The sequence below is a fragment of the Hydra vulgaris genome, chromosome 04, assembly GCF_038396675.1.
Source record: "Hydra vulgaris chromosome 04, alternate assembly HydraT2T_AEP".
NCBI classification, from domain to species: Eukaryota; Metazoa; Cnidaria; class Hydrozoa; order Anthoathecata; family Hydridae; genus Hydra; species Hydra vulgaris.
This window is the reverse complement of record NC_088923.1, coordinates 41,772,501-41,792,280: the sequence shown is the minus strand read 5'-3', so window position 1 is coordinate 41,792,280 and position 19,780 is coordinate 41,772,501. Positions and strand designations below refer to the sequence as shown.

Here is a 19,780-nt window from a genome sequence, read left to right as displayed (position 1 = left end):
TTTTAATCTAGTAATAAGAATGAACTTTCTTTTTATGACTATGATTTAATGGTCTACAATCTTGGTAGTTCCATTTGTTCAGCGTTACTTATAAAAGCCTGTAAGTGTCAACGTCTTCAGCATATGTTTGCAGGCATTATACGGAACAATCTTGTATAAGATATCTCTAAATTTATTAAGTTTAGTTAAACTTAATAAATTTTAGATATCTAATATTTATTAAGTTTAGCGTACTAAGGGGTGTCTTAAACTCCCTGAAACAACACTGATGACAGCGCATTAAGCCACTGATCTATCAAGGAAGCACATTTAGGAAAAAAAAACATAATTATAAATCTATTATAAAAAATCTAATTATAAACTCCACGTATGCGAAAACTGTACGCAAGTTATGTTTATTGCTCTTAAAGTTTTTTTCAAAATTAATTATTTTACTCAAAAATAATAAAGTTGTTAAGAAATAGGTTTAGAAATTATCGGTGTGGAATAGATATGTATAAAAATGGTAGGTTTTGTAAAGACCCGTATTCTACGGGTGCGATCAGCTAGTATATATAATACTTTTATAAATACAGAGGGCCTTTCATATAAAATCTTCAGCTGTGTAAGCTGAAGGATAATATGAAAGGTTTTCTGTGTTTATAAAAATTTAAATATTTGTATTGGTTTTACTCATACACTAATAATTTAAAAAAAAAATTATTCATTGTTGTATGAAAGTCATTTGCATAAACAAAAGCACGATACTTTTAACTAACACTTCCTGTTTTAAAAGTACTAGACAATAATAACTAATGGCAACATACCTTAATTGATTAAAAGTTATGCTTTTGTAACACAAATTTTTTGCATAAGGATAACGATTCAAAATATATCAAAAATTTTGACTCCCTGTTAAAGTAGCTTTTAAAAAAATGGAGTTGAATTGGCATATAATTTTATCAATTCGAATAGATGAGATGGTTCTGCATTTGAATCTATTTTTAATTTTTTTTATAGCCATATTCGTTTAGTTTTTTTTTGATAATTTTGATCAGTGTGCGGAGTAATATGGTGTGCAGTTTTACCCGGTTTACTCTACATTTTTCATTGTATTGGTTAAATTATATTAATAGTTTAAATACATATATTTATATTTAAATATTTATGATATTTAAGCTATAAGTTATAAAAGTCAAGTTCAAAGCTACTAATAATAATTGAATATTTATCTTTTAATTCTGGTAATAACATATTTAGTAAGAACAACATTGTGACATATTATTGAGATAAATAAGCAAAAGAAAAACACAAAATCGCTAACAAAAACCTCCTCAACAAAAAATAAAGATTTTTTTTGTTACTTTTGATATTCGATTGATGAGTTTTTGAAAAGTTTCTGCAGGCATTTTGTTCCCTGACTCCTTTTTTATATTTAAAAAATGATTTTTGGACGTTGGACATTTTTGGAATGATTCAATCAGAATCTTCCCATTGTAACTTGATTCGGTTTAAATCGAGAGATTGATCTGGACATTTCATACTTTTAGAGATTTCCCAGGCTTTTTGTTCTTGAACATATTCTAAACATAATTTAGACTGTGTTTTGGATAATTATTCTGTATAAATCCAAATTCAGGATCAATTAACCGGAAGCTAGATGAAGAAGCATTTTCTTTTAATTTTTTTTTATAAATTGTTTTTCTCATTATGCTGTCAATTTTAACAAGATCCCCAGTGCTAGTTGGTAACTAGAGATCTTGTTAAAATATGAACAGCTGTGAATCCATTCACATAAAAGCATACAAATATGGAACAATCTTCCTTCCCAACTAAAATCTCTCATATCATTCTCAAATTTAAAACTGGTCTCTTTAACCATTTTTTAGAAAAATATTGTTTATAAATCTTATACCTTTCTACAACTTGTTATTTATAACCCTAACTCTGAGCTTCTACTTATCTAATATTTTTTATCTTTCCTTTTGTGTTATAATACTAATTTTATTATCTTTTGTTAAATTTATCAAATTTTTATTAAACTAAAATGTTTTTAATAGTATTTTCTTCATCACTTTTATTGTTATTGTTATTATTACTATATTTTTATTATTACAAATATTACTGTTTTTAATTTTATCATTATCAATATAAATCAATATAAATGTTACTGCTGTTAATACTGTTAAAGTTATTTTTATATTATTTTTTTAATATATTGTAATTATTGTTATTATTGTTGTTGTTATTATTTTTGTTGCTATTCTTACTATTATTATTGTTATTATTATTATTATTAATATTATTATTGTTATTATTATTATTATTATTGTTATTATTAATATTACTATTATTATTATTATTGTTATTATTATTGTTATTATTATTATTATTATTTTTATTATTATTATTATAGCTTGTATATACTTTTTATAATCATTACTATTACTTTTAATCGCTGTTATTACTACTTTATACTTATTTACTCCGTCTTGTATTTAGTTCTGATTATTATCATACTATTATTATAAAATTTGCTGGTGTTTACTTCATATTACTATTGTAAACATCCTTGATGGAACAACTTTATTCAGAATATATTTAATTTGATTTGATCTAAAAGGTTTTAAAGATTTATTAACTTAAAGATTGAAGTGCTTAACTCTACTCTTTTCATGGACTAGTATCAATGTGCCCCCACAAAAATCAAAACTACAAAAATGGCCAAACTTGACTTTATTGTATTTCACCAAACAAGATAGTTTCCCTATTTGGTCATCTATTTTTATTTATCAAAACATTTTTTATTATTTATCATAATATCATTTTTAAGTTTATTTTAAATAAGATGTTATATTGACAGTGTACTTATTTTCATTCAAAAGAATCGCAGTTAGCCAGATTTTTTGCAATTAATAGATAAATTTAAGTGTTTAATTAAATAAGATTGTTTATTCCTTTTAAGGTGCACATTTATTCTAGTTGCCAAATGTTTGGAGGTTTCTCCAATATAACTTGCATTACAGCCAGCTCAAGAATATATATATATATATATATATATATATATATATATATATATATATATATATATATATATATATATATATATATATATATATATATATATATATATATAAATTAGTAGAAAATCACTTAACAAAAATTTTTCTCATTTAACACTGTGTTTCATCAATAAAGACTCGTCAGAATTGAAAGATCAAATAAATAAAACTTCAATTTATATCAAAAATCAAGTTACAGGAAGTCGCAAATGTCTTGGCTACTGTTAATTTTCACACATTTGTGGAATTTCCTGGCGCTATTATAAAAAGAAATCTTTGCAAATGAATACTAACGCTTTTTTAGAAAAAATATTTTTTAAAAGGGGACTTAATGTCACAATTATTTGAGCTCATTTTTTATAGTATTTTTAGAAGAAACTTGCGTGCCCGCATTTCGAAATTAATTCCAATTTTTTGTTTAATAAATATTCTTGGTTTGCATGTGTCATTATTTTAAATTTTTCTTGTAGGCATAGTATACATTTATTGGAAATATTGTTATATGCAGGCGCTGTTTTAAGGATGGACCAATTCAGTATAAAAACATTAACATTTTCATCTTTTAGTTCACATATATATTTTGTCAACATGGTGTCTTTTAAATACTTTTTATTTGTAAAAGATCGCTTATGATTGGCAAAACGTTAGTTAGTTAGTGATAAAACTGCGTAAATCTTATCCACAAGCTGAGACGTAGCAACGTTCAGCTATAGCAGCCCAGTACTTTTTTTTTTATAATTAATTTTTTCTCATTGTTCGTAAATCATTCATCAAGAATTTCTTTAAACTTGTTTAAGCTCTTGGCCTCAATAACAGTATCCGGAAGTTTGGTCCAAATTTGGTACACTCTGTTTGAAAAGAAATGTAATCTTGAGCTAACCGCCGATGCACGAAGGTTATTTATTCCGCGAGGGGTGAAACACTGCATTCTGATTTTATATTTGTGACCTCTAGTTGAGGAACATGGGCCGTCTAATTCAACATTTGACTTAAAGACTGGAATGATGAATAGAATAGGAATAATGGCCATCCAAAAATGGTATAACTGAGTCATCTTTACTTAGTTTTGTACAATTGATAAAGTGTTAACGGGTGGTCCAAGATAAATGGCATATGTAGTATTTTTATTATAACTTTGATGTTTTTTAAGCTAGAAAAGTTAATTTTTTTTAAAAGACTTGTTATTAAATTCTCTACAAAATGACTTGATTTATTTAATGTAAATAGTCTCCATTATTTTTTGTCATACGATATAAGCGATTGGTCCAACTAGTACAACTTTCTAAAGCTACATTTACTCTAATGTTTTTTACGGCTCGTTTAAGTTCTTGAATTAATGCTAATTTTGATTTAATTTTATTCCATTTCATTTGGTGAACGAGTTCATCTCATACTGAGTAATCAAAAGGATTGTGATCGGGAGAATTTGGAGGCCAGTGTTTCTGTCAATAAAAGCAGGAAAATTATCATGACACCATTGTTGAGTTAAATGATGCGTATGTGAGGTTGCATCTTGTTGAAATGTCCAATCATCACGAAACATCTCGTTTCCATATTTCTAGGTCATTGGCAACACTTTTTTCATATACCAGTCATGACTTACTGTATCTTTGTCCAAAATAACCAGTGGTGTAAGACCTTTTGAACAAGCTCCCAACCAAATCATTACCTTTTGAGGGAATTTTTGTTTCTGTTTAATACCACCATATTTATCAGCTTCATTGCAATTAGTGGACCATATGCGATCATTTTGGGCATTGTACATACCATTTAAATTAAAAAAATTTTCATCAGAAAACAGAATTTTCAGTGTTTGTTCTTTTCAGCGGTTTCTTATCCAATTTGCAAATTTAATTCTCTTGACTTTTTGATCATTTGTAAGCAGTGGTTCAACTCTGTGTTTGTATGCCTGCAAGTTGAGATCCTTTTGAAGTATTCTTTGAACACTGGTTCTGGAGATATCGAGTTCATTAGCTAATTTTCAAGATAAAATCCTCTTTTTACGTTTCAGACGACTTCTGATTTTTTGAATGTTTGCATTTTTTCGAACTGATCTTGGACACCTGATGGACATTTCAACTCGATAGAGCCTGTCTCTCTTATCATTTGACACCACCGATTTATTGTATGAAACCCAATGACACCCTTAATATCAGCAAATATTTTTGATGGACCATCACCATTTTGGTATTTAGAAAGTACAAGCTTTTGCAAATCTTTAGATTTCATTATCTACAAATAAAATATAATAAAATATAAATAAAACCATAAAACAAAGCCATCAAGACAGATTTATAGAGAATTTAATAATGAATCTTTTAACAAAAAATTCACTTTTCTAGCTAAAATAAAGTTATAATAAAAACACTACCTATGCCATTTATCTTGGGCCACCCGTTAGAACAATTTGGTAAATATATCTGTTTGGATCAAGCCTGTCAAATGGCAGGATGAATAGATCCAGGCAGTGTCCTTTTCGTTCTATTTTTTTCATATATTTTTGCGGGGAAGTTATTAACGGTGTAATATAATGACAGGATTTATGCATGTTACTACAGTTATTGCCTGTAAGTACAAGCGTGTAACAACACCTTCCTCCTCGCTCTTCAGATTTAGTATAGCGTTTTAATGTAGTTTGACGCACCTTGAAAAACTTTACTGGTTATGTAGTTAATCATTTGTTTAGTCCTAATTACTGCAATTAATTTCTTATAATTTCTTGGTTCTATTTTTTTCTGAAAACTATCTGATGAAAAATCAAAAGTATAACTTGTGTAAGCCAAATAAAAAAAAAACATTTTAAGAAAATTGTTACCTGTTATGCGGAACTCCACATTGAGTAGCTGAAAATTCCACAAATTAGGCAATATGAGTGGTGTGCAAATAAGGTAAGGTTTAGTATAAGATTTTCAAAAATATCTTATCTTTTGTCTCAAAAGAGTGTCAAAAAGCACAAAAATAAAATTCTAAAATTTGTAAAAACTTATCCACCTGTCGTCTGAATTGACATAGTTAAACTAACTGTATTTCACATATTAAACTTATCACATACGAATGATAACATATCGATCAATAAAAAAATAAACAATGTGGATAACTACGCGACAAACATTACCTCCCCAAATTAGCAACTCTTTCCATAATAGGCTACTTTACCCAATACGAGTTATTTCTGATCAGAAAAACTTTATTTAGACCAGAAAATTTTATAAACACTTTTTATAAAAAAATATTGTTTGAGCAACTAAGCATTATTTTGACGCCAAGATCAGCTTAGAGAATATTGAGCGGTCATTATGGATTTTTAAAAAACAGCGACATCATCAGGTTTTATAGTAAATAAGATATAAATATTTAATGGTAAATCAAACATCTCTTCAACAGTGACTATAAAGAATGCAAGAAAATTAATAAAGATCTACTTTTATCAAAAACAATTAGATTTTTACATGTTTTTTATATGATTTTCCTGACACAAAAACCTTGCATTACAATTTCTTAGTATATTAACAAATAATATATAGACCCTAATAAGATTTTTAACAATATTTTACTTAGGTTACTGCTGACTATGTAACATTAGATAAATACTAAAATATAAATGGTAATCCCTTTTAATGTAAATAGTTTTAAAATTTTAGAGAGTAAAAAATATTTAATATTTTAATATTAAATATAAAGAAATAAAATAAATTAGCATAGCGTAATAAAGTACGACAAAAACAAAATATTGATTGAATAAACATGGTGCATTAAGTTACATTAAGTTAAACCTCTAACAATACTGCCCTACATAAATAAATTTAAATATTTAAATCCTTTTTAAATTTAACTTTTTATTTATGAAGTTTAAAAACTTGTTTTTTGTTTTTTATACCAGGAAATTCCTAAAAAACTTTAACTTTTTAAACGAATAATGAAATTTGCATTTTTTGATGCTGAGTTAACATAATTTGTCTAAGATCTAAAACACTGATCTTGAGTGAAATATGCACTAAATACATCATATTTTTCCAAATGGTAGCTAGATAATTGTTCAAAAAAATTTTTTTCAAAATCTCTAAAATAACTAAAATGGCGGCTATAAATATGCCGAAATCGCTTTATTGCCAATCTCAGTCTGACAAACCACATTTAACCAAACTTGTTTATACTTCAAATATTATAATTCTAGTTCCAGAACTCAAAAAAAAGTTTATAAATATGCGAAAATTTGAAGATAGAAGCATTAAGCAACCTGGAGTTATTACCGTTTTTTGTGAGAAAAACATATATATATATATGTATACATATATATATATATATATATATATATATATATATATATATATATATATATATATATATATATATTAAAAAAAAAAAAAGAAGAGTTTTTTTTATAAGTTACTAAAAACTACCACTAGTATAAGAGTTCACATTATCATTCTCCTTTTCAATGTCAAAATAATCTTTTGTTATTGATCTTTTAATGTTTTCTTAGTTTTTTTACTAATATCATTACAATTATTATATCTTGACAAATTTTTCAATCGCTTTTTATCTTTTTTAAAAACTCTTTTTAAAAATAAAAACCTTCAGGAAACCCAAGCATTTTAAAAATGCAACTTATAGAAGAAAATCTTGTATTGTAATTTAGAATATAAAAATAAACAGATATTTCACGAATTTTTCTATAAAAGTAGCTTTGGGCATCGCTGCCATATTAAATTGCAAATTTGCGTCATTCCATATCCTTTTCTGATAATGTCCAGTACATTCCAGCTTATTGATAATATAACACTGTATGGTTTACTTTTAACAACATTAAAGAATGAACTTGAATCATTATTTCTGAGGTATTTATTATATCTTAAATTATACTTTTATATGGAGGATTAGAATTTTTCTTGACCTTCCATTGACTCTGCTGAGCCATTATAATTAACTCAGCAAGTGTGTAGCTTTCCAATGCCATAACAGCACGTAAATTTATTTAATGTGATTTTGAACCAGAAACACAATTTATAGATGGAGATGATTAAAATGTACTATCAAAGTCGCAGTTTAAACATTAGATAATAATTCCTATAGAAAATTCTATACGTATAGATTCTTTATAAAAAACATTTAGCTTGCTATTATGCTCATTGGATGTAGAATACTGTTGAAATATATTTTCAATAGTTCTAAAGTTACAAATAAAGAAAAAATTATCAACATCAGAATCACAGTTTGTTGTAGGACTAGAGTTATATCATTTCTTAAGCATTGATGCACTTGTCTCTTTTTTTGATGAAATGATATTTCTGATGCACTTGTTGTTTCTGATTGGCTGCTATAACTATTGACTTGCTCTATTCTCCTTGTATACTTATTGCCTTGAAATTTTCTTTATTAAAATTCTTATTTATTAAAATTCTTATTTATTAAAATTCTTATTTATTAAAATTCTTATTTATTTCTTTAGTTTGCCATATCCAGATAGATGGTTTTAGTTAAATTCAGACAGAAAGTTTAAAGTTAAATTTCATATGAATAATCATAGTCAAAATAATGACGGCCAGTTGGGCCGTTTTTGCAAGATTCTTTTGTTTTTAAACAATAAAAGTTAAAAAATTTAAATTTATATCGAAGAATACGTTATTCAAAAAGTTGGCAGAGTTTACTAAATTGAAAAACACTCTTAATTTTGTTGGCTGAAGAAATTGTATAATAAATCAAAATTTTTTGAAAAGTGTAATTGTGGTACAAATAAAAAATATAATAAGTTGCAAAAATTGAGGTGGTCCTTAGTCAGTTATGTCTCTTTTTTTTTTTTACTATTTAGAATAGCAGAATTAGCATTCACAAAATCAACCAAAAAATTCATGTAAGAATAAGCAGCTAATTGATGACAGAATTGCTTCAAGGTTTTAAGGTCAATCCTAACTTTCTAAAAGTTGTTATGTTAATTTTACAGAGATATTTAAAGAAATGTATCTCAATTTCAAGACTATCCTTTATTTTTGTGTTCGCTCATTATCCTATTCAAAGGAGCTTCTAAACTTTATATATAAATATATATATATATATATATATATATATATATATATATATATATATATATATATATATATATATATACATATACACATATATATTTACACATATATGTATATATACACACATACACACACACATATATATATACATATATATATATATATATATATATATATATATATATATATATTATATATATATATATATATATATATATATATATTAGGGTGTTCCAAAAAAATTAGATCACTCCATGACTTCCCTCAATGGGTCCAAAGGTCATTTTTGCCCGTTTTTTGCTCATATTTCGAACTAACTGAGGGGAGTGTTACTATTATCTAAATTAATATTTCTTTCCTTTTTTTTTTTTGTTGTTTTATCTTTTTGAAGGAAATAAAAATATAATGTTAAATTTAATTTTTCTTTTTACTTGAACAATGAAGATCAAAAAATTTAAAAAAAGCATTTTTAAGCTTTTTTGCACTATATTAGTGTTCTGCCAATTAACAAGATGCTTTACATTTTAAAATATTTATATTTACATAATAAAATCATATTTATGATTAGTTTCTGAAGTAATTAGTTGTCAAACATAGTTCATGTTTATAAATTTGTTTTGTAAACAAAGAATTTTTTACATAATCAGATTTTTTTTAATTGTCTTTCACTATTATATTTGTTTGATACGAGGAAGGCGCTTTATTTTTTATCCTCATTGTAGGACCAAACATAAAATAAGATACCTGAACTAGTTTTATAGCCCTTTCACTACAGTCATTTACTACTTCAAGATTATTCACAAATTGTTTGAATTCTAGGTAATAGTCTTTTAGATTCCATCTCTCAGATGGATTCTTAAGCCACTGTACTTCAGCATTTGCATTTAATTGTACTTCAGCATTTGTATTTACTTCAGCATTTGCATTTGGTTTAAGATATGAAAAATTAATCAAATCTGGTCAGTTATAAGTGGGGTCAAACTTGGGGGATTATCATCATCAAACATAAAAGAGTTCGGTATAATTAAATTAATTTGATGTCTTTCTATGGCAAAAATTGTAGGTCTTGGGGTTGAGTACAACTTCTTAGCAATGTCACTCCGTTCTTGTACATTTTTGTCAACAAGAGGCATAACTAAAATATTTGGGTCTATGTACCAGGTGTGTCTTTTTAGAGACTCTATAGCAGGTTTTGCCTGGACAGGATTGATTTTTGAGCATCTCATCTGTCAAGGAGCTTTGATATCCTAAAGATTTTTATACTATTAAATATTACACAAAATTTTTAAAGAAAAAAGTAATAAAAACCAAAATGATTAAAAACTTTTAAAACATAGAAATGTCACGTGATGTAGTGTGCCAGCCGGAATTTCAGCCTTTATGTTTATAAAGGTTTGCACTCAGTGCAAAATACAGCTGTAAAAAATGTCATATCATTTATTTATTTCTTCACGAAATCTGTCAAGCTAGAAATATTGTTTAGAAAGAATTACATTTTCAGAAAGTATATTCCCTTCGCCCTAAATCTGGCATGGTGTACAGGCCCAAGTTTTCATAATCTGTACTGTTCATCATCAGATAAAACCATTGTTGTCATTTTCGCTAACTCTAGATAATCAGACCTACATTCAAATATAAATAAGACTACTTACTTAGAGACAAAACAGTAGCTTACTAAACTTATTTTATTACAGAGTATTCAATTTATTCAAAGTTTTAAATACCTTATTCATTGTTTTCATTCTGGTAATATTTTGAGAAAAAGATAAGGCTTCGTTGAATGTACCTGCAGCCAGCTATCAGAAATATCTTCAATTTTTACTTTGTTTAACACAATGGAATTTTGATCAATTGAGTTCCATACATCTTTAGGCTTCTTAAACAATGGATTATCTGGGTCATTTATTTTACAGCTTGGATAAATGTTACTGCATTGAATAATATGCCTTTTATATGTGTGATGCCTACATGCTAGGAAAAGTAAAGGTCTATCAAGCTCTGCAGCTAATCTAATGCACACACCCTTTTTTTACCAGTATTTACAGAACTTGTATCAAAAACGCATCCTTGTTATTTATCAAAAATATCAAATTGATGAACTTGATGAAATTGATGAAAAATGATTGTGAACTTCTTAACTATTTTTCCATCAAAATAGAGAATAGTTGGTAATGATGAAGATTTAACAAGATCAAGTAACGTGTTTTTTAATCTTTTCTCTTTCTTTAGTTAAAACTTCCTTTGCAACTTTAAATGCAGTTGAAGAAGATATTTCAAAATAAGTAACATCACCTCCTGAATTAGCAATAACACTTACCACTATTGCAGTGAGTTGTCTAACTGAAATTCTCTCGCCTATTGCTGAAAGAGCTGTTTTTTTTAAATATTTTTTCGTAACAAAACAACAGAGGTAGATTGTCCTTTATTTTATATCTGCTACATATTCACAGTCAGAATTATTATCACTTCTTAAAGGGTTTTCTAAACTGTAATGATTGTTAACATTGTTTAGTTTAATTTCCATGTTTAACATGGAACACAATTTTTTGTGGGATCTCTTAATAGTGTACGTAAACCTTTTATCATTTGTTCCTATTCCTTCCATCCTAAACAATTTTTTGTGGAATCTCTTAATAGTGTACGTAATCTTTTCATCATTTGTTCCTATTTTTCCCATCCTATTTCCAAGTTGGTCCAAGATAAACGCAATAGCTTCATTTTTGGCTTTGGATGTCTTTCTCCTCTCGTTCATAATATCTTCAATTAGTTCTTCTTTTTTTTTACTAATCCAAAAGCATTTTAACATTTCTTCAAAAATTTCGTCATTCCTTTTTGTATCTGTTGGGCTGTTCCTTTTGCTATTCTTCTTTAACTTGTAATAGTTGTTCACCATTTTATTAATCTTCTTTCTTTAAATTGCAAAATTTATTCAATGTTTAAAATAAAGATAAAAATAAATTTGTTGCTAATTTTTGATTTCATAATTTACTTGATATTTTCCAAGGTCTTATGATAGGGAATCCTGCAAGATTCCATGACCTTACAATTCAGACATTATACAACAGTCAGCTTGTGGAGGACATCTGAGACCAAATGAATTAATTTTGAAATGACACCTAGTTAAAACCCTTTTCTTAACTTTGTGATTCAGGTTTCTTAGATATAGGTAGCATTGAAAAACCTCTATGCCAGTAGGAAGTTTATAACATGAAAGATTTTCTCTATCTTTCTTTACTAGAAATACTTAAGCATTATTTCATTATTTTTATTTTTGAAGATAAATTTTTTTATCTTTTTACTTCATACCAAACAATGATTTTATAAGATTTGTGGCTATTAAAATAACCATCTTTATAGACTTTAGATTATTGTTCAAAATTTCATTATCAAGATGGGCTTCTCTTCCTTCTTTCTATGGCTCCTTTTGGCCAAAGTAGTTATCTGATAAGTATTGTTATATTTATTCAGTTAAAACACACTGGAACCAATTATAAATAACTAAATTGACAGTGACATTGATCCCTCTATATGTTTACCAAAATGAATATATCTAGGCCTTTATGTAATATATATGAGCCTACATATAATATATATATATATATATAAAAATATATATATATATATTATATACATATATATATATATATATATATATATATATATATATATATATATATATATATATATATATTATATATATATATATATATATATATATATATATATATATATATATATATATATATATATATATATATATATATATAACACAATTGTATTAAACATTGATTTTTTAAATAAAAATAAATATTTAAATATTACCTTTCATCTGCTTTAGAAGAAAAAGTTGATTTTTTTGAGTTGAGCTTAAGGATTATGAGAAACTACTATATCCTGCATAAAAAAGGATTATTCAATAAGAAGCTCTTAGAAGCTCTAATAGCTGAATGGATTATTGAAGGTAGTGAACCTGTCGATTCAAAAAAGTTTCATTTGGATTTACAATTAATATGTTAGCCATTCGCAAACAAACGATAAATTTTTTTTGATTTGGAACCTTAGGTTTTTAAGTACTACTATATGATATAGTAGTTTTACATATTAATAAGTAAAGTTACTATATCATATTATATCTATAGTTATAATATATTATAACTAAAGCTTTATCTTTAGTTATAACTTGTAAAATTTTTCTTCATGATTCTTTGTTAAGAACATCATCGGAGATGGATATCTGAAATAAAAAAAATATTTGTACTTTTTGGAGAAGTTCTAGAGCTAAAAGTGTAACAATTAAAACATGGCATTTGCAAAAACTATGGACAAATCAACATTCTTCTTGTAAATGTTCTTCTTAATGCGCATTTGTTTACAAAAATTGTGCACTCATTGATAGGCTTGGTTTTAAAAAAACGCTAACAATAAGATAAACAGAAGCGCTCTTTAACTGGCCAGACTATGTATTTCATGACTATGAAATAATAAAACAGAGCAGTAAAAAATTTTTTTCAGATCAGTAAAAAAGCATAATGTATCTAACAATAAAAAATACTCCAAAACTTCAAATAGAAATCTTCAAGAAGTTAAATAAATAAATTGGTTGTTAGCACCGTTGCTATGGCGTAGCTAAGGAGTAGAAAACTGCATTAACCACAATAATTGCTTTGTTTTTTTGTTACTTTTAAAGCACATAATAGTAAAAATATTTATTGAATTTTCTACTTCAATGTTTGAAAGTACATAATTTTCAATGTAATTTTTTGTGTTTGATTTTTAAAGGGAGTGAGTCGCCATAACTTTTCAAAACTTTATACAATACTCCAAGTAGTTAGGAGATTGCATATACTGTGGGGTTTTTTTTTAATGTGTGTGACATATCCCAGTAGGCATGCGTTGTCTGGAGTACGCAAGACGTCTAATAGGTGTCCCCGGCCAATGCATGCTCACTAGGACGGATTTTCAAAATACTTAAGAACGCTTTTTTAAAAAGGGATCTAAGTCTTTTTTTTTCCGAAAATGAATTTTCTATGAAATTTCAATTTTTATTAAAAAAGTAAAAGTCTGTTCATGTTTCTATAAATGAAAATGTTGTTTACCATCTTTTTTTCTAATTACAAAAGTATTGATATTTAAAACACATTTCGCCGGATAATTTTTTTTTCCTTAATTTTTCTCAAAACAATAAAAATGTGACTTAGCGCCTTTTATAAAAATGCTTTTCAATTTCTGATATAATGTATTGTTTGAAGAAAAGTGACTATTAACTACGTTATTTAAAACTGTCTTTAAACTTAAAAATAAACTGACAAAACAAAGATTAGGCGTTAATTTGTAACATTGTTTGCATCATCTACTTTGAAAATTGGTTATTTATAGATGACCTTAAAAAGTTTTAAGTTCTATTGAACAATGTAAAACATTGAATAATACATCGGATTAAGAGGTCGTTACAGTTAATGACCACATTTTAATTTATAAAATTTTTTTTAGTCAAAATAGGAGTTTTGTTAGCTAAGTAAGATAGGCCAACTGCTACAAAAAACTTGGTTTTATTCGTCACTTATCACAGTTGGATGATTGTAAGAATCATCACTATTTTTTAGCGTTTTGCACATGTTTTTTTTTTAATATATATAAGTTCTGTTAGAATATATGCGTTTTGAGTTTGTTTATTTCAATTGGGGTAGAACAATTTCTTATTTTATTTTTATTTTTTGTAAGTATTAGATATAAGGGAAGATAAGATAATATGAAAATGGGGGATAATGGTATTTTGTATTAAAGCTCAACAAAAAAAACTAAAAATAAATAGAAAAGCAAACTATATACATAGTTTATATTTTAAAGTATCATTTGGTTTTTCTAGATACAATTAACGTAGTTTTTACGTTTGAGTATTTATTCAAGGTTAAAAAAATATTACGGTTAGGTTTAATCCAAACGGATGGACTCTATAGGTTGAATTTTTTAAAGAATGTTTTTTTGCAATACGCGTTTATTTTGCAACACGTGTTTATTTTGCAACACGTGTCTATATTGCAGCACGCGTCTACTTTGCAACATGTGTTTATTTTGAGACACTTTAAGAAAAGTAGCAAGCAATTTTTAAAACTTAATAAGGTTCAGCAATGTATTTGCAACAGTAAAAGAAAATTATTACCTCACAGTTTATTACACTTTGAAAAATATGAAATAATGAAGTTGACGAAGTCATGATTCTCAACAAAATTAAAAAGTTAGCTTGTAACGGCGAAACTCTCTAATCATTTCTTTTAAGTAAAACAAGCAACTTGATTGGGTAAAAATAGAAATTCTTTGAATTCACTCCCTAAGTTTTAATCGTTCTAAGAACTTCTTTTAATAAACTTATATCTTTAGTCTCTCCATCGTTTATTATTTCGGAGAAAAAAACAACGAAACCAGATAAATTTAAACAAAATTTCTAAACATTTAATATAGTAGCTATATATCGTCAAATATAAATAAATACTTATATATACCTTCCTTTTCTTTTTATTATATTAAATAAATGCTTTATAAATTTTTTTTTTTAAATATTAATACTCCACTGTATAAATACTCCACTGTACATTTGATACGTTTTAAAAAGATAATCTTGTTGAGGGAGAAAAGAAACCTTCATTCGGTTTCGATTACCACCATTACTCTAAATACAATAAAACACTAAAATATCAATACACACACTTTCCGGTGCTTTCTGATTTTAAAGTTCTCGATTTTTATTACTCGATTTTTCGTGCAAATAGTGAGGTAAATTTTCTTATCACTAAAAAAAATATCTAATTTTATTACATATTTTTCTTAGTCCGTTATGTATGTAGATTAATGCATAAGCGTGTTTTTTATGTATTTTACGCCATGTATATGATGTACAGATGTGAGGAAAGCTTGTTTTTAATCATATAATAAAAACTTTATTGGAAATATAAAATAATGACCAAATTAAAAGCAATTTCAAATAAAAAATGTAGAAATCAATACACCTTGTTAAATATACATTTTTTTTTTTTTTTAGTATTTAGTAAACAAGAACACTTATCCTTGAGTATAGATTGAGTATAGTGAAATAGTTTTATGTAATTTTAAGTAATTTTAAAATGCGCTAAACTATTTATTGATTTATATATCTATATATATGTATATATTTATATATATATGTATATATATATATATATATATATATATATATATATATATATATATAATATATATATATATATATATATATATATATATATATATATATATATATATATATATGTATGTATGTATTTATATATATATGTATATATATATAAATATATGTGTATATATAAATATGTATATATACATATATATATATATATATATATATATATATATATATATATATATATATATATATGTATATATATATATATATATATATATATATATATATATATATATATATATATATATATATATATATATATTGTTAATACTACAAATTGATTCACCACCGCCCCCTTCCCACCTCGTTATCAGTTCACTAAACAGCAAACAATTTTATTCTACACGAATATCTTTAACCCCATACTATGTGCTTTGGTTTTTAAACAATAGTTTTCTGTTTGATTCTAAAAACCTAGAAAATTATCGTTTTACAAAAATATATAATATAGTTTAAGAAAAAATATATATTTACAATATATACTATATTTACAATATATATATTTACAATATATATATTCATAATATATTTACAATATATATATATTTACAATATATATTATATATAAATAATATATTAAAATATATTATTTTTTATTTTACATTATTTTATATGATTCTATATTTCATTTGTTTTATTATATATACAAATTATAAGCAACATAAATGTAAAGATGATTTTTAAAATACGAAATAAATAGAAACTTTATAATATTAAACCAAAAAAATCCGCGTGACTTATGTAAACATATGTATCTACAAATATTTATTGTCTAGCAGATTTGACTTATTTTTGAGAGAGACGAGATAAAAGATGCCGATATTTGATAAAAAAGCATTAAAAATAAAAATATGGAATTTCTCTCCTTTTACAGTTTTTCTAATTGCATTTTTTTTTTTTTAAACTTAGTCAAACCCAACTAATACTCGCTCAGTTCATAAATTGAAACAAAATATAAACGTAGTTTCATTATAGAAATTTAAAATCGTTGTATTTTTAGATAAGAAATATTTGGCATGTTTTTACTATTTCAACTTACCGTAGCCATCATATTATAATCTGTTAGTAAATTGGATAAGATCCTTGTCTATTTAGTTATATGTAAAATCTCATTTAAAAGTCATTTTAAACAGTTCGTGGGTGTTGTAGGGTGCCGGACTTTTAACGTATTTAAAACTGATTGTTGGTCAGTTGCGCTTATAACTATTTTTTTTTTTTTTTTTTTTTTTTTTTAAATTTGGTGCTTTGCTCATATAAATTCGAAAATCAATAACGCAAAGGTAAATAATAATATTTAAATTTTTTTTTTTTTTACTTTCTCAAATAATAATTTTTTAACGAGATTTTTTTTACTAAGTTTTTAATTTATTGTTGAAATACAAATGTCAAAAAAACGAATTTTTTTTCTTTATCCTTGTATACAAATAATTTAATAAGAAATAAAATGATTTCCAATATAATTTTTTTACGAGTCTAAAATAACTGTACAAAACTTTTTAACATGTCTGATTGTTTTCATTTTAAAAATTTTCCTCAAGCGATGACTTTTATAATTTTCATAAAACCGATTTTAGTTCACTTTTAAGTTCTATTACGAAGTTTATGGATTTAAAGTCTTGTTTTGATTTATTTCTGCACCTTGGCGTACTAAAAATATTGAATTTTATCTTTGACGAATACTTTGTTAATTTAATGAATTGTATCAGAAATCTAGTCTTTACATCTATAAAATATTGCTTGTTTAAAAATTGTGAACTTTTGAGTTACTACATAGCTTAAACATGATGCAGCAAGAGACTGGGTCCTAAATAAAATTATAAAAAAAGTTACTGACAACAATTTCAAATCAATTTGATTTAAAAAATAGGGTTATATGCACGGTTGGTTTAATTGCAACACAAATGGCTCTCATATGAATATTGAAAAGAAACAGTCTAGATCCCCCAAACACTTAACATTGGTTATGTATTACTTTACTATTCGTTTTACGTTTATTTCAGTCTTATAAAACTCCCTGTTTTACAAAATATTTGCTCCCTACCCATGATAAAAGAGCAGTTATGAGATATAAGTTGTTTTATAGACAAATTAGTTTCATAATAATTCTTTAATGTTGTTTATATTTTTAGTAAACGCATTACAAAACAATGAGTTTTTTTTTTAATTAGGCAATACATTTGGGGGTTTTGAAGTAATGAAAAAAATACATATATGATTTTCCATGAATTATTGTGTTTAGATCAAACTAAAGCAATAACTGATATTAATGGGCACATGACTCATAAATCAATTTTGTGCAATGACGAAGCTTGATACTTTAAATAGAAACTATTGCATATAAAAATAGTTTACTAATAACTTCAACCAATATAGTGATTAAAACAACATAAATTAACTAAAAACATGGTTGCCAATGAGTTAAAAACATGGTTGCCAATGCAAAGAGAGAAATTAGCATAATCACAATTTAACTTAATTAAATTTTATTGAAAACGAATATTTTTTTAACTTGTTTGTGTTTCATGTTTCCCAAAAAGAAAAAGAAATTAGGTAATATTACTGATTCAATTTAATAATAATAGGAGAGGTTTAGAAACCAAAAAGATTATTTTTTTAATAATTTTGCGTGCAAATTTATTGCATTTATTATAAATATACAATGTAAACCGATATGTTTACTTTTATATATATATATATATATATATATATATATATATATATATATATATGTGTGTATATACATATATATATATATATATATATATATATATATATATATATATATATATTATATATATATATATATATATATATATATATATATATATATATATATATATATATATATATATATATATATATATATATATATATATATGTATTAGAGTAGATCATCATTGCATTTTTTTCATTCGAATTGCTTTGGATAGCAAAATAATGTTGCTTTAACCTCTAAATATCATTAAAAGATACTAAAAAACTAAAAAAAATTTTCCTTTCCTTGCCGCCATCTAACTGAAAATAAGACATTTTTGATATTATAATATATGATATATAAAAGTTTTTGCTTTTCAAAAAATGCAATAATTATGGTTTTTTCTGGTTAAACTTTTAAGATTGCTTTAAAACTCAAAATTTTTTGCAGTAGCACGATTACGTTAGCACTAGAAGAATTTCTTACGAGCAATACAAAATTTTTTAAATGCCATTTTATATGTACTTTTTATAGAACTTATTCAATGAAATTTTATGAAAAAAAAAGAGTTTATTGATCAATTAATCCTACATATTCCATTTATTTTCTAAAGCAAAGTGTGAAATATACTTTTTAGATAAAAGTTTTGCTCTAATGTATCTGTCTCTTCTCATTTCTCCAGATACAGATGCGGCTGCTTTTGTAACCAATTGAACATATCTTCCTACATTTTGAGAATGGCATGGAAAATCAGTTTTTGCATATTTTGTATTGTATTTTCAATAAAATCATTACTTAACTCTTTTAA

General features: G+C 25.3%; 1 protein-coding gene across 4 annotated transcripts in view; it reads left to right on the top strand.

Annotated features, from left to right (window-relative positions):
- LOC100215166 (interferon regulatory factor 9) overlaps positions 1–19,780 on the top strand; it is a 74,884-nt gene that overhangs the window by 24,898 nt on the left and 30,206 nt on the right. The window contains exon 1 of one of the 4 annotated variants that reach the window (XM_065796376.1): positions 14,556–14,643. The exons of 1 other annotated variant lie outside the window; for it this stretch is intronic. In XM_065796376.1, the coding sequence (XP_065652448.1) occupies positions 14,638–14,643 (6 nt within the window). In that variant the 5' untranslated portion in view covers positions 14,556–14,637. Of the gene's footprint in view, positions 1–14,555; positions 14,644–15,631; positions 15,836–17,389; positions 17,558–19,780 lie in introns of those variants that run through there. 2 more of the 4 variants (XM_065796377.1, XM_065796378.1) reach the window with 2 other exon arrangements.